General features: G+C 35.1%; 2 protein-coding genes across 2 annotated transcripts in view; one reads left to right on the top strand and one right to left on the bottom strand.

The window, feature by feature from the left end:
- Positions 1 to 1,349: 1,349 nt before the first annotated feature.
- fne (ELAV like RNA binding protein found in neurons) lies at positions 1,350 to 3,249 on the top strand. Its single transcript, XM_089697604.1, has one exon. The coding sequence runs from the start codon at positions 1,704 to 1,706 to the stop codon at positions 2,829 to 2,831; it is 1,128 nt and encodes a 375-aa protein (XP_089553730.1). The 5' UTR covers positions 1,350 to 1,703; the 3' UTR covers positions 2,832 to 3,249.
- Positions 3,250 to 8,379: 5,130 nt separating this feature from the next.
- Positions 8,380 to 16,578, bottom strand: part of slpr (mitogen-activated protein kinase kinase kinase slipper) — a 54,652-nt gene continuing 46,453 nt past the window's right edge. Inside the window, exons 8-13 of the mRNA XM_089697640.1 lie at positions 15,907 to 15,996; positions 15,294 to 15,429; positions 14,676 to 14,793; positions 13,515 to 14,128; positions 12,726 to 12,884; positions 8,380 to 12,393 (exon numbers count right to left, since the gene is read on the bottom strand). Coding sequence (XP_089553766.1) covers positions 12,336 to 12,393; positions 12,726 to 12,884; positions 13,515 to 14,128; positions 14,676 to 14,793; positions 15,294 to 15,429; positions 15,907 to 15,996 — 1,175 coding nt within the window. The 3' untranslated portion in view covers positions 8,380 to 12,335. The remainder of the gene's footprint in view (positions 12,394 to 12,725; positions 12,885 to 13,514; positions 14,129 to 14,675; positions 14,794 to 15,293; positions 15,430 to 15,906; positions 15,997 to 16,578) is intronic.

Raw genomic sequence — 16,578 nt, 5'->3', positions numbered from 1 at the left:
CAATATTATTATAAATTAGAAACACATAATAGCACACATAACAATGAAAATTTATTACTTTAAATACACTATGATCAAACTAAAATGTTATTGTACAATGTTCATACTTGAGTGTTAATGGAGTAATGTCCCTTCCTATTAACATAGTACTGTCCAGCCTCTCCACTCACTTTGCGTATCTTAATATGAGTGCAATCTATTGCACCAATGATACGCTTCATCCCGCATATTATGGCCTCAAATTTCCTAATTGCTTTGGCTTCCTCGGTTGAGTTCGACGGCATATTAATATAACGCGAACTTTTAGAAGCTAACGCAATAGCAACATTTCGGGACAAACGGGAAAGTGTCTGTTGACTCATTCTGTGAATGTCAGCACAATCTTCTTGGATCTGTAATGTAATAGATCGTTATACAGGCTTTTCTATTGTATATATCCAAAACTAGAGCACAAGTCACATCTACCTCATGCCGGCCCCAATATCGAATAACTGCCATCACTTGCAGTTCCACTGGAATACCGCCCCCTCGAGTGTCCACGCGAAGGTCATCCCGAATCAAATTAATGATTTGTTGCATGTTATTCTTTCCGAATCTATACCTCGACCGTAGTGTGGCCCTGTGGCCGCTACAAAAAATATATTGACACCATAGATTGACACTAATACCAGGTTATTTTAATTCTAGGTTGAAAAGTAGGTTTTTAATAAATAAGCACTCTCAGAACAATAGATTTATTTAATAAATGAAACGATACCATTTTAAATTTCGCGCTGTTTATGTATGATGTGCGCATGCCTTAATGCTCTAAGGCGCATGCGCAGGTTTTTATTATTTTATAATTTTAATAAAATAAATAATTCAACAATTTCAATGATGAGCCCATACGGACCTAACGGTAAAGAATACGATTTTGATAAAATTTGCCAATTTTGCTATGGATGGGGTGCTAAAGTGTAACTTTTTTATACCTAAAATTAAAAAAAAATTATTTAAAAAAAAACTAAAGGGGACCTAACGAAAAAATTGTGGGACCTTATAGGACCTAACGGAGACCTATCGATTGAGGTCATTTTTGACCCAAAATTCTATGGATGGGGTGCTAAAGTGCATTTTTTTTTATACCTAAAATTTAAAAAATTATTTAAAAAAAAACTAAAGGGGACCTAACGAAAAAATTGTGGGACCTTAAAGGACCTAACGGGGACCTAACGATCAAGGTCATTTTCGACCCAAAATTCCATTGATGGGGTGCTAAGTTTGCACTGGTGACAAAAATGCAAAGAAGAGATTTCTTGACATTGCAAATTGCCACGTATTTTTACAAAAAATAGAATCTAATTGTCATCAGTACAAAAATTTAACACGTGCAATATTGATAGTTACCTATTTATTGATTTTGTCCATAAAAAAATAAGATTATTTAAATAATTAGTCAGAAATGTAACATACACATCACATTTTCATAAATAGCAGTATTGTTCTGGTAACATTCCAAAAAACAAACTTGTTCGAGTTGTTCGTGTGTCGTGTGATGATGAACTTGTGAACCGGCGTTGTGTAGTTGGCGTTTTCGTACAATTTAGGTTCTTTTGTTTGTTCTTTGTTAAGTTTACAAGTGGCAAATGAATTAACTAACTACGATCAGTGTTATTTTTTAGTATTTCGGTTCCTGTAGTGTAGTTCGTACATAATTAAGAACAATGATAAAAAACGATATGAATGAGAATGGCGGCGTCGACGCCAATGTGTCACCGACGAAACTCATGGTCAACTATATTCCGGAGCTGATGACGCGGGATATGATGTACGCGCTCTTCTCTGCAATGGGAAAGATCGAGAGCTGTAAGCTCATAGCGAACCGCGGATACGGGTTCGTGGAGTATGAGAAGCACGAGGATGCCGAGAAGGCGCGAGCCGCCTTCAATGGCCTATTGATGCAAGGAAAGACTCTCAAAGTGTCGTTCGCTCTGCTCAATCCAGAAAATAAGGTTAGCCATAAGCCAGATACAGAATCGAATCTCTACATTAGTAATCTACCTCCAGACATGACGCTCGAACGACTGAACGGTCTCTTCGGTCAGTTCGGTATCATCACGAACAGTCGCGTCTCGCAAGGCATCGCCTTCGTTTGCTACGAGACCAGGCAGCAAGCCGAAGACGCAATTCAACATCTGAATGGGCAGACACCGATAGCTGGCGCTGGACCCATAGTTGTCAAGTTCGCGAACAAACCTAACGCGAATAAGAATGCGCCCAGACCTATTCAGAGAATCGGCATGGCGACAACACCGCTGGCGTACAACGGGGCCGCGGCCGTGTTCAACGGCACCACGCCCGCGTTCAACGGCACGAACCTGAGCGCCGCGTTCGGGTCGCGGCCGCCGGCCTTCGCGCCGGGCTTCCCGCAGGCGTCGCCGCCGCCGCTGCTGCCGTCGCCGGGCAAGGCGCTGCCGTTCATCAACAAGGGGCAGCAGCGGTTCAACCCGATGGCGGCCACCAACCACACGCCCATCCCGCTGCTGGGCGCGCCGGCCAGCCCCGTGCCGCTGCTGGGCACGCCGGCGCCGCACCAGACCACTGTGTATGTATACAACATCGGGGAGGACACGGAGGAGCTCGCCCTGTGGCAGCTCTTTGGCCCCTACGGTGCGATAGATTCTATTAAAGTTATCAAAGATCCGGAGACCAAGAAAAATAGGGGATTCGCTTTCGTCAACATGCGTGAGTATGACGAGGCGGCGATGGCCATTCAGGCCCTGAACGGTTACACGCTCAACGGCCAGGTTCTATCCGTTAGTTTTAAGACTCAAAAGAGAAATAACAATTAGGTCGACGGACGTTATGAACGCCGTTCCATTGTGATTATTGGGTGGCCCAAAGCTTAAAGATTTCCATTCCAATCTCAAGAATATTTTTGTAGTCGAGACGCGAGATCCTCTATGTGCATTTCAAATTAGTCACATAAGTATTTTTGTAAGATTTAATATAGTTTTATACTGGCGAGAGCGCAACATGACTACCTGTGAGTAGAGTTGGCTTACATTATCATATATGTGTACTTTATCGTATGATATTTTATTATTTGACTATGTATGGACCTGTCGAATATGTATTATGCTCGGGCGGAGCGGGGCCCGCCTGCTCCCCGCCTCCGCCCGTAACCCTCCAGGTATTTTATTTTGTGTAAAACAAGCATTGTATGTTTTTTTATCATTAATAAATTTCATGTTTAAATAGTGTATTGTATATTTCTCTATTTTTTCTATATACAACAACCCTTATCCTATCCCTATATACATAATATTATTCATAATATTCCTAATAAGTATAATTATTTGTGGCAGTAGTGTTAACAATATAAAATATAGTATTGTATGTGTATTGTCCAACGGCAGGTTCGCTGTAAATGCTTGACTATTGCATGTTGTGTAGTAGAGAACGAAAATAAGTTTTTATTTGTTTATGTTACCTCAGGTTTTATGGCTCCCGTTATTGTAAATGCCGACATTAGTTTTGTGTTATAATTTAAATATTTTCGGTATAACAGTCACGATCATATGCGAATCTCAAATTACGATCAATGAAAATAAATACGATGAAAATGGGCGCCTCGTAGTCGAGGCGATGCAATGTTGAAAACGAGCTTTAACCTCTGAAATATTGTAAGGCTTCGGAAACAGTTATTGTGTAGGGTTAGGGCAAAAATACTTATAAAATTTCTTGCTTACATTATTTAGTAGTTAATAACAAGTTATATCTACGTTTACGCGCCAGGATAGAGATAAGATAGTGACAATACCACACTCCAAATGAGCTAATATAAAAGTGAAAACTGCCACAAATCGAGTGCCTGTTATCGTAGAAATAATTATTGTTACTGGCAAAATGGCATGGCTATGGAAAAGTATTAAATGAAAAACTTGTAAGAACATAGCCTTAGATATAAAATATCTTAAACCCACGTATCGCTCGTTTTTACAATCTTCCGCCTATAAATCATTTAATTTCATGCCAATATTTTCGATAAGTCTCACAATATATTGGAATTTAGTTTTAGTTAAAGCCGTATGATCAATATGAAAAGATAAATGGGTTTTAACAAGTGAATATATGTGTGTATGAAGCAGCATATAGAAGAGAGATCTAACAGTGGTTGAATATTGATTTTGTTTTCATACTCCGTGTAGGTACCCGCCGGCCGGCGGAGCGTAGTCTCCTGTCCTTTCCAAGGTCAATAGATATAAATATTCGTCTGAACCTATGTCGTCGACCTTTTCGTTACGACTATAAGTATATAGTTTAGCTTGTTAGCTGAAAGGCTCTAATGCCGATACGATCTCAATGTATGCAAGACTGATTCTAATATTAAAGGATACTAGGGACGAAATTGCGTGACCTTCAACTTATTTAGTTTAACATAACAATGTGGAGGGATAGACTGCTTAACAAAGTGTAATTATGCAGTCAATTGATAATGAACTATCAATTGATTTTGTTATCAGTAACATTGTTCAGAAATCGGTCGCGTCCACGAATTGATCCCAATTCTTCGCATTGCACTCTCATTTATACAGTTAACGTTACAGAGAAAGGCTTTATTCTTAATTGAACGTAGGTATTCCGTATTCCCGTTAGGGACCTACCGTTTTTATTTACTTAGCCAGGTACGGATTCTACAGTATGTAACATAAAATGAAAAGTGAAAGATACATAAAATGAATAAACTAATCTGTATAGATCAACATTGTAGATTTCGCAAAAATAATGCATCGGTCATAGATAACATTTATATTATCTGCGAAACAAACAGCCCCGATGAACAATTCAAAAAGAAGGAACCTAGGAACAAGCAGTCTCATCAGACACGAATGTATTATTTTATTTTCACATTGTTTTTTCGTCGCATTTGTATTTTTCATTTGTAACAATTGGAATTACTTTAAATTCATGCAAGTACCTTGAATTGCATGCCATTTTAAGTTATAATTAATGTATATTTTTATGGATGTCGTGAATTATTTTGCTATAATCGTAGATTATAATTTTTTATTGAGATTGTGAATATTAAAAGGCAATTAAAAAAGTACTTAATAGTTTAATAATATTAAATATTTTAAATGGATCTAAAGAGATTTAGTACACCATGGCAATTTTTAAATAAAATTACCTGCCAAATTTCTTGAAATCGGGTCAGTAGGTGCATAGAAATCGATCTGCAAGTTCTTGAAAATATATTGAATAAAATAACGTCAATTAGTATTATCTAAAGTATGCTTTTACTGGCGAGTAGTTCCGTGTCAATTATTCTTTTTTGTATAATAAAAACGAGTTTGCAAATGGATACAGGTTCGTGAAATTAATTCAAATTGATAAGCTGTGTGTGTAATCTAGACAAGAGGGCAGAGGTACAAATTCTTCGGCGGAACCGCGTGTGGACTATTTATGGCAGGAACAAAAACAAGTTTAGTTCGGTAGCCGGTAACAGCTATTTGTACAGTTGTAACAATAGCAGTGTTGAGGGACCGTACACATATTTGATTTTCATCTTTACAACGTAGGAAATGAAATTAGGTGATTCATATTCTTCAATTGTATAAAATAGATATATTTGAAACAACATCGCTAAGTAAATACCAAAGGTGAACCTGTCGACAAATTCTGAGATATTCTAACGTGCCGCTAATGAATTTGTCAAGCGAGACTAGCGGCTGAAATATAGCTGCAAATATTGGTGATGGAACAAAACGACGGGAAGGAGTAAACTGTGCTATGAAATAGCCAGGAAACGGCTGCAGTTATTTAGGACATTTCACACAGTTTCGAACTGGTACCGCATGAGTTAGTTTTTGTATTTAAATTTCCGTTGCTCGTTCCCTTTCGCCGTTACGTCACTAACAACGTATATGCAAATTTAATGCAAATATTTTTTTTCCTGTCTCGCTCACGTCTGAATCCTACACAAGTTTTGAAATGCTAAGTTTATTTGTATATTGCGGGTTAATAAAACTCACGCTTTGCTTGAAAACTTGAAATTATTGCGATATGCTTTATCTCTGTTTGCGTATAGGATAGTCTGTCCAATTATTGACTGAAGCACTCGACCACCGAGAGTGCAAATATGAAAAGTTCAGCCACAGGCCCTTGAACAACGATGAATAGAATGATAGCTAACTTATCAAGGCTGAAGTGTTTTCAGCTTTATGCATGCTATAAAATAAAATATGATTTAATATATTCTATGTAATCTATTTTTTTCTGTGGTACGTAATCCAATTTTTTATGTTAGAAACTGCTCAAATAAGGAATAACTAAATGAGATACACAAATTGGAAATGAGGCTCGGAGATAAATCTTCGTTGAACGGATATTTTTGGCAAGTCGCCAGGCGAGGCGTGATGCGATCGCCCGCTTTTGTTGCGTGCCATGGAAAATTGAACTTTTGTTTCCTTTGGTGTCTAAGCAGACACTTCATTGTATGTAATTTAAAATGTCACAGTATTTACAGTACGCAGTACCTACGCAAAAATATGAGTTCATATTTTGTGCGGCATAGCAGGAGTCATTAACACGATTAAGGTGAAAGCATCTACGATTAAGGTTAAGTTCTTTCAAAAATATGCAGCTAGAAAACATATTGGATAATAAAATATAAAATATTTATTTTTATGATATTTGCTTAAAATGTGATCTGTTTTAAATGCAAAGTGTGACAAGCGGGGGGGTTCTGAAACTTAAGGGGAAAGTCAAACTATTAAATCGAGATGCTTTTGGCATATGGCATATTCTCAAGAACTGGCGATTATCAAAATGATATTGAACAACTAAATTTCGGTTGGGAAGCTGTACCGTGTCCCAGAATCGGCTCTGGCCCTAAGATGATGCATTTAAAGATATTCCACTAGTCAGTAATCGTAGAGTACGAATTTAGAGATTAAACCTTGTGATATTTTTGTTTATTATCTAATGATTAGAAATAAGATTCGGTTTAAAACCAAAATTATGAATTCCTTATTCCAAACCAGATGGTTTTAAAAATTCGAGTGGCTCTTTGACTTTGCTTTTATAAAAGTTATGAACATAATAACTATGTGAACTTAGAATTATTATCTTTATTTTGAATAATGTATAATTATGTGAAGATGAATCATTGAACAAAGTTTTTATCGTCTCGTGAGACGCAAATTTTTGCAGTTATGTAAATAAATAGCGTGTAAGACACAATTTTATAAGTGGATATATTTTATACTTTGCACTACGTAATAATATTAATATAGTTATCCAGAGAATAAATTGTTCTTTTTATACTTGTATCTTTATCTTTCATTTACTTCCCACCTGCACCCTTATCAAACACCTAACTGTTAACTGCACTATAATGACAATAACAGTATAAGCATGTCTTGAATTATTATTCAACATAATAGGTATTATAGCCCCACAGCGTTTTAGTGCGTTCAACGATTTTTTTGCTAGAACCAAGATTCTATGTATATTTATAATTAGGACTTAGGAGCATAGATTATTATGGACATATATTATGGACTAGGTTGCCAGTCAGGCCGCAAGAATTTTTAATTAATTTTTTTCTAATCGATTTTTTTAGTTAGTTAAGTATTTATTTGTATGAAATTAATAGAAAAAATAGCTTTAATCTATACCTACTAATATTATACAACTGAAAAGTTCGTTTGTTTGAACGCGCTAATCTCAGGAACTAATGGTCCGATTTGAAAAATTATTTCGGTCATTTATCGAGGAAGGCAGGCAAGACCAACAGGAGCGGTCAGTGGAGCCACGTGGGTGAAACCGCAAAGCGCAGCTATTTCGATATATTATGATTCAAAATGTGCGTTATGAAAGTATAAATGGATGGAAATCATAACTGTGTTTGCACGAGGCTACGAAGAGCCATTATACTAGACCACATAGTAGACATACCTATATTCTCTTAATTATGTAGATATCTGCGCTTGACTGATACATTTGAGGTTCTTATAAATCTATGAGATGTAAAACTATCCACAGCGTGACATTCGCCCGCGTTTTATAGAAAAACTGGTTCCCGTGGGATTTCCGGGAGAAAACCTATCCAATGTGTTAATCTAAGTTACCCTCTATATGTGTGATAAATTTCATTTTAATCAGTTCAGCGGTATTTGCGATAAAGAGTAACAAACACACACATCCATCCGCACAAACTTTCGCATTTATAATATTAGTAGGAGTCCTATCCTGGACATAAAATTTTGGTTTAAGCATAAAACGATGAACGTACTAAAATGCTGTGGGATCTCGTACTAATAATAAATAAATAACAATTACATTCTGTCTGCTTTTCTGGTAAAGGAAAAATACAGGTAAAATAATAAGACAATGTAAAAAGCTTAATCTATTTTATTTGTCGGTTTAACGTACAGACGTAAGGCATTCTCCCCATACATTGGCACACAGAACCTTCGAGAATACATTCTAACGCTTACAATGAGCACAATATCACTTCACCTATATGGAATGTTTCGTTCAAAATAATGGAATGCCCGAATCAGTGCACTTTACACGAGCCAAATTACTGTTACTACTCGGGAACACTCCCGCCATGGCTTCAAACTTTCAAGTAAAGTTATTCGAGTACAAATTTCATTAAAAAAATTGTAATCCGGCTCGTGTAAAGGACACAACCAGCCGTCTAACCAAACAAAATTCAAATAAACATTACAAGACTAGAGTTTTTAAGTAATCGCGCCGTGAATATATACAGTGTTCGTTTCGTTGACTCGAGAAAATAATAATTTGTGACTAATCTGAAACTTAATAATTACAAGAGATTCTTAAAATAATTTGGTTAGGTTTTGGTTTGTACTAACAAAAATAAAAAAAGCACTGGACGATATTGGCACAGACAAGCTCAAATTAAACACTACTTACATAATCTACGTTGAATATCAAATATATAATAGAAAAATAATTTCAAGTCTCGAATACTGAATCCAATACTGTTTCACGACGTATAAAAAAAAATAAACATAAATGGACGCAAAAAATTACCGCATATTGCACATAGATAAAATAATTCGACGATATGGCTCGACTGTTGCAAAATCATAGATCGCTAGATCTATTAAAACTATTGTCTACGATGCACAAAGTCGAGTCTATTTTAAAACGAATAATAATAAAAAAGTGTTACTGGCCTCGCATTCACAGTAAAAGCCAATTCCTTACCACACAATTCAGTTACAAAATCTCAAAATACCTCCCCAGCAAACATTAGGCACTGGTTTCGCTAATAATATCAAAGCTAATGTTAATATTACTTTTGATATACACCTTACATTTAATTTTAACACGAGTGATAAAGCGATTAACACTTTAGTAACGTCACCTCCGCGGGCGTGTCGATGCCGATAACTAAACATACGCCGTACAATAAAACACCCACTTTGTGTATCTTACAATTTAGCGAGATTATATTCATTTTCATATTTCATTTCACATACATTTCAATACATTTTACCTGCTGGAAATCACATAAATTTTAAAGATGTTTGTTTTTTAACGGAGATAACGTTCAATTACATCGCCTGTTTTAATACTAGTACATGAGTATTCTTATAAATGTTATAAACAAAATTGAATTAAGCCAATCGTTTCTTTTCATTTATTGTGTGTGAAAAATTTTGTTTTAGCATAAAACAGGCAACAATACGTTACGAAACCAAAACTTTATCATATTTAATATCAATATATTGTTATCGGTTATTACAAAATATAGAATTTCAATAATCGACACTTATGCTATACCTATTTTGCACTTACCCAAAAATAATAATATCAATTCGATTTCAATATATTCATTTTAAAATCTAAAAAGGGAACTTTATACTATTTTTTTATTTGTCGATTAAAGAAACTTTATATTGAGTATAATTATACCGCGAATATCAAGACTAGTAACTTCGATTCTTCCTATTTCAACATTGTGAATACAAAAGCTGCTATGACTACAGTACCGGTGACGATACGGTGCGACGCTAGAGCGACAAACAGTTTTAAAAGAGGAAAAAGTAATATTGTTTAAATAAATCTCTGAAAGAGAGAAACAGTAAACAATTTATTTTAATTTGTATAGATAATGCAACAAGATTAAATGTACAACAAAACGTTATTTTATAAATAAATAGTGAAGAATAAACGTGATCATTGCAAAGTGTTGCATTTTAAAATATCGTAAAGTTTCAACGTAATTAAAAAAAAATCTCATAAAATAACAATGACATAGAATTCTTATCGAAAAAGGCTTTTTTATTATCAAACGAAACGACGAAACTCAATTAAAATCCGGTTCTTAGAAATCTAGTATTTCAGATAGCGAAAGGAAATGGAAGAACAAATAATCTTGTTTTATGAATATTATTATTGATAAGAGCTAGATAGGTAGAAATATCATTGAAAAAGAGAAAACAAATCGTAATTTTATTGTCCTAGCCTCGCTCCAACGTGACATCACCGTATCGATCACCAAAATATGATATTTTAGTAAAAAATATCTATTCTGTTTGTACAAAACGCATACGATACAAATACATACAATTAAGTTCCAAATATACACACAACGATTACAATATTATATACCTTAACATATTTGTACTATTTATTTACGAGAAACAAAACATAAATGCCAGTTAAATTAATGAAGCTTGTACACCGCGGTATTTACACTTTGTACATTATATACTTTTGTGCCTATATATTGCTTAAAAAATTGTTTCAAAAAAAAAATACTCGTGTCGTCTTCGATAGTTTTCATCAACTTATTTCTAACATATATATATAGAGTATACAATTAAATTTATACAGATAGCTAGTCTTAACTCGATAAATAAACTTACTAAGCCCAATCTAATCGATTTTCCCGGGCCGATATTCGAGGCTAATAATTATTACATAATTTATTTGCTAAAATTAAAATATTACATCCAAGTTCAAACTCTGAAGACTTTGATTTCACAAAAATATTCTATCGTCACAATATAAATATCGTTTATATATTTTAATCACAAATCCCGTATTAGATAAAAGCTGCCTTAAGATGCACATGATTTTTGAACGTTCACTTTTTAATACAGAAGTCTGGCGCTTTTTAGTAAGATTCTTTAACGTCTAAAGTATGTATGTAAAATTAATTAAATCCTATCCATGTTTCGCAGTAGTCTTGTCTTGATTTAAATTTGCGAAAAAAACGTTGCATTGCATTGGGGTTGAGATAAGAATTCCTCCCTTTTAGACATTTGTCATCGATTGAGACGAAATTAATTTTATTTTTATTTGCATTAAATCAATCGGAATGTAACTTGTTATTAATGTTAAAAAGCCCAATTTTTTCTCAAGGATTTACATTAAAAAAAAGCAATATTATAATGAACACAATCTCTATATAAAAATACTAATTGAGGTCTGTCCTGCTCTAACTTTTATATTTTACACTGCAAGAACAGGACAACAATATGACTAAGATATTCATTAACCAAATCCAATGAAATATTCGACAAATTTAGTTATAAAAAGTTTAAATTAATTTTTTTACGTTAAAAATATTCAATTAAGCGTTCTAAGTTTTTAATTTCGTGTTAACGCCGTAACTTGCCATATATTTTCTGTAATGTGTGAAATATTTAAGGAGTTAAATATATGTAATTTATTTTAACATTACTAACTAAAAAAATGTCTGTAAAAGTCAGAAGGAAACATAATTCTTTTGGATTTTGAAATAATTAAACTCATAAACACAAAGATTTGATTTTAAGTTTTGATCCCTTTTACTTATTTATACATATGAAATATTAATATAATTCTCCCAAAAAATTAATTTAACCTTCATAAATATTACACACAACCAAAAAACATACACACTGAATATATTTAAACTGAAGCTATAACATCAGTCCCATACGTTTATCGACTTCACGTAAATATTATATCATTAAAAAGTGTCATATCCAGAAAAATAATATTCAGAAAGTCCGTTGTTTCTGAAAGTCAAAACAAACAGTCACCATTGACTCTCAAATCCAAATCAACATGTTTTACAAAACACCTTTCGAAAGCTACGTAAATATGCCATATCCGAGAATTGCTAAAGTATCCATGATGTTTTCTGATGCGTCGTGGATATTTCCTACGCATCCTCGACATTTCCGAAGCATCTTCAATATTTACTGAAGCATCCTCAATATTTCCCATTCATCCTCGATGTTTCTGTAGCATCCCGGATGCATGGAAAGTAGAACAGTCCGACGTCACACGAGATAGTCGTCGAACTTCTTGAGCCTTCGCTACGAGTGCCTCGAAGGTCGCCTTTCAAGGTGACCCTCCATCGTTTCCGGACTGAATCTGTAATGTATGTTAATATTTGTTTTCACTGAGCAATTAAGAACAAGTTATTCAGTGCTATTAAACTACTTTAATTAATTATTGTTTGTGTTTTGCGCCCTGTAAACAGAATTTATTTGTCAAGTCAACTTAACACTGTTTCGTTCTACATAACCTTTAGGCATATTTTGCCGTGTCAAATAATTTTCTATTGGGTGGAAAATGGTTTATCTATGTTATGATATAATAGTGATTTTAGAGGAAGTCTAATTGAATAAATGTCTGAGTTTGAGGAATATTTGTTTACAGTATTATTTATTTACATGTTTTTTAAACACGTTTTAAAGACTCACCTGACTCTAGACTGGCTCCCACTCGACACGTCTCTAGCGGACACATACGAGCTGTCCGTTTCGCTAGTGAGACTGTCCGGTGGTGTGGGGTTGGTAGGAGTACCCCCGCCCGAACTACCCCCGGACGCGGATGATTTCTTGTACTTTTTTAGACTTGACCTGTAGTAATTTGTTTAGTTATAAAATATGTATTTTTTTAATCTATACTAATATTATAAAGCTGAAGAGTTTGTTTGTTTGAACGCGCTAATCTCGGGAACTACTGGTCCGATTTGAAAAATTCTTTCGGTGTTAGATAGCCTATTTATCGAGGAAGGTTATAGGCTATATATCATCACGCTACGACCAACAGGAATGGGGCCACGGGGGGTGAAACCACGCGGAGCAGCTAGTAATATGATAAAACTATAGAAGACTGCAGTCCGTCTGGGTTCCACGCAAAAATACGGACTGAAACTTTTTTCTGTTATATAGTAGCTTCACTCGTGTGGGCAAATAAAATAACAGGAATAGTCATGCGTGTAAAAATTTCATGAAAAAGTTTCGTTGTGTTTCAAATGTGCATCACATAAATGTTTTGCTATAGTAAAAATTAGCCTAATGTCTAGCCTGCTAACTATCCTATAAAATAAAAAAGCATTCATGAAATTGCTACGATGGTGAACCAAAAACACTTTCATATTTAAAATATTCATTCCTTGCTGTACCACTTTGCCATTTTGTCTAATAAATTGTTATGTTACTTTGACTATTTTTCAATGGTTTGTAAATAATAAAGGTAATAATTACCTCAACTTAGTAGGCGCTAATTCCAACCCTAGATTCGCCGGTCTTTCCACCTCTGCTTGTTCCCTGTAGAAATCCCTCGGCAGCGAATAGTCATTCTTTCTCGGATACTCCGTTTTCGGACTCCTATAGTCTTCTCTATTTTTCGGATACTTCTGAAACTGTCTTGACGGCGAAAATTCTTCGGGATGCGAGTTAGATGTCGAAGAATTTGATGGCGTCCGTCTATGGGTAAACGGTCTATAATCGGGCGTTGGTTCTCTATACTCGAAGGAGCATTCATCGTACCCATAATACGGATGTTTGACAACATAATCCGCTGTTCTATCATACGGATATTCGGGTCTATAATAGAAGTCTTGGACCCTATCTTGCGACGGGGACGGTTGAAAGTTCTCCCTGTAGTTATGGTAGAGGTCTGCTAAATGGTCTGACGTGGAGGAGGTCCGTCTTGGGGAGGGGGTGGGTTGTGTGGAGGTGTAATTGGTGCCAAGACCAGACGTGCCCGAGGGTTGGGCAGAGTGCGTGTAGCCTGAGGAGGGGGAGGGGTGGGCGTAGTGGGAGGGGGAGTCCGTGAAACGGAGCGGTTTCGGTTCGACGGTTTGTAGGCTCGTTATCTGGAAGGAAATCGTGGATCAATTATGTTGGAAATTGTTGAGTACACTATCAAGATTTTTATTATGTATATAATTTTTTCTATCTCTTCTTTTTTTCAATTTGTCAATAAAGTAACTATTACACCGAATCTTTATTTTATCAAAAGGCTTCATTAGCTTAGCTTAAAAGCTTTTAAGAAGAAATTGACACAACACGTAGTTATTGCAAATCAAGCAAGAGTATTCTAAGCTTTCAGCAAGACATCGTACTTTGCATAAACATATAAGAATAGAACATGACAAAAAATTGGTTGTCTGTAAAGTCGGTTTACTGACGATAGTTGAACGTGACAACGTCCGATTGTGCTTCTTTGTCGCTCGTTCCGCGCTCTCGCTCGCACTTCAAGCCTTACATGAAACGCCTCAGAGCGAGGTAACGCCGCATGAGTCATATTTTTTCGTGCGTGCAGCCGGCTTTATCGAATTATAAGACGTTGTCACGTCAAAAATATAGATTTTTAACACCTATATACAATGACAAATAAGTAACTAAATAATGTATACGTACTGGATCAGCTAAATGTGTGAGCGGCGCCCGCAAGTGCCTCGTGGGCCCGTGGTACGTGTTGTGCGCGAAACCGAAACTGTCGTACGCCGGTAGTAATGCGTCCGTTTCTAGTTCCGCACTGAAATTATAATGTTTATTATTATTTAACCCATTGAGCCCCGAACGGCCTTATCGGTCCACGACACAATAGATTTTCTATTGTGTCTGTGATTCCGGGGCCTGAGTTATTAACAGTATAAGAATAAATAGTATGTGATAGCAATATCATTGGAAAAAAAAAATTAACGAAAATTAAGTGTAGTGAGTCCTGAAAGTTACTACTAAACATTATGACCCATGCTAGCGAGAATAAAATTAGTCTTCAGTAACATCATAGATAATGAAAAACTAAACTAGAGGTAAGATTATTTACAAATTTATTATCATTATTTCAAGAGAAAAAGTTTAATTTGAATGCTGTCTGCACACAAAAATAGACGAATGAAATCAGCCAAATTTTAGTATTTTACAAAATGTTTTACCTAAAAACTAGAACCGCCAAGAAATCAATAAGAGTAAAAGTAGTAAGTATTTAATACGAATTTTCTTATCAAATAAAAAGCAATTAAACATTCTCACCGATGCGGTTGCAACGTGGGATGCAACGGGCTGACGTTAGACACTCTGACGTCATACCCGGCCGCAACACCTCCTAGTAATGCCGCCATATTGTATAACACAAGTTCGATTATACTCGGCTTTTTGTACTTGTAACCTGAAAGTGTTTGGTGTATTATATTAAAATATATAGTGCTTCAGTTAATTGTTAATAAAATGATAAACTATTATTGTAAATGCCAGGATAAACTTGTCTGTTTGTTTGTCACCTGAATTCATACATAGAATAAATTGAAAAAATATTCGTGTATTGAAAAAGTGTAAAAAAAGTGCTTTGTAGAAGTGACTAAATTATATTCTAATACATAAATGACGATTTTGTAATAAATGAATGAAATCTTGTGGTAGGAAGTCTATCTCTGAATATATAGCCAAACGAAATAATATGACAAATGGGTGGTAGTTTAAAAAAAAACTTGTCAAAAAAACTACTTATATATTTTTTTTGAGTTTGTTTTTAAATCCAAAGAGAACTACACACATATAATATATGCTATCCCTACAGATCGCAAACCGTCTGCTTAGACCACCCTTTTCGTACATAAAACTCCAAAAAATCACAAAAAATCCTCACCTTCCGTACTATAAAGCGTGGGCATCGGTATCGTGTATCTCGACGCGGCGCTCAACGGGAACTCCGGACCCCAGTCCTCGGGGCTGAAGTCTGTGTAAGGAAAACAGCCTATGTGAATAGAAACATAGGCGTTAGTCGGCTAGGTGCGTGCTCACAACATAATTAGCAACTAACATCGATGTATTATTATAAGATCTATTTTTTGTAAAAAAAAATGTCAAAAAAGTTTTAGGATTTAAAAAAATATCGTTTAATCTTGGGTTTTGTCTTATAATAATACAAGGTCGATGATTAAACAGCTATTATGCGGGTAGTTTTAGAATTCACGGTTCAACAGTGCGATCAAATAAATGATGGTAATGTGAAACCGATGATAGGGTGATATCATTAATAATTTTAACAACATGAGTTCAAAACAGTATTAAAAGAGGGTAGGTATTTCTCTTTATTGAAAACGTTAATTTCACTAAACTAGTGTCATACATTTTTTTAGGGTTTACATTTGTCTGGTTACTTTTCTACAATCTAATAGAGTACATTTTGAATGCGACATTTGTGCTTGCATATAATATAATATGAATGTGCAAATAAAAACGCGTGATATAGAACGTAACTACGCATGCCAAACAGTTCAAAGCAACATAAAAAGCGGAATAAATAATAAAAAATTCT

The sequence above is a fragment of the Colias philodice genome, chromosome 7 (genome assembly GCF_061535455.1).
Source record: "Colias philodice isolate Cphi_HAF_F1 chromosome 7, ilColPhil1 Martin Lab GWU primary, whole genome shotgun sequence".
NCBI classification, from domain to species: domain Eukaryota; kingdom Metazoa; phylum Arthropoda; class Insecta; order Lepidoptera; family Pieridae; genus Colias; species Colias philodice.
The sequence above is the reverse complement of the archived record's forward strand: the minus strand, read 5'-3'. Positions and strand labels throughout refer to the sequence as shown.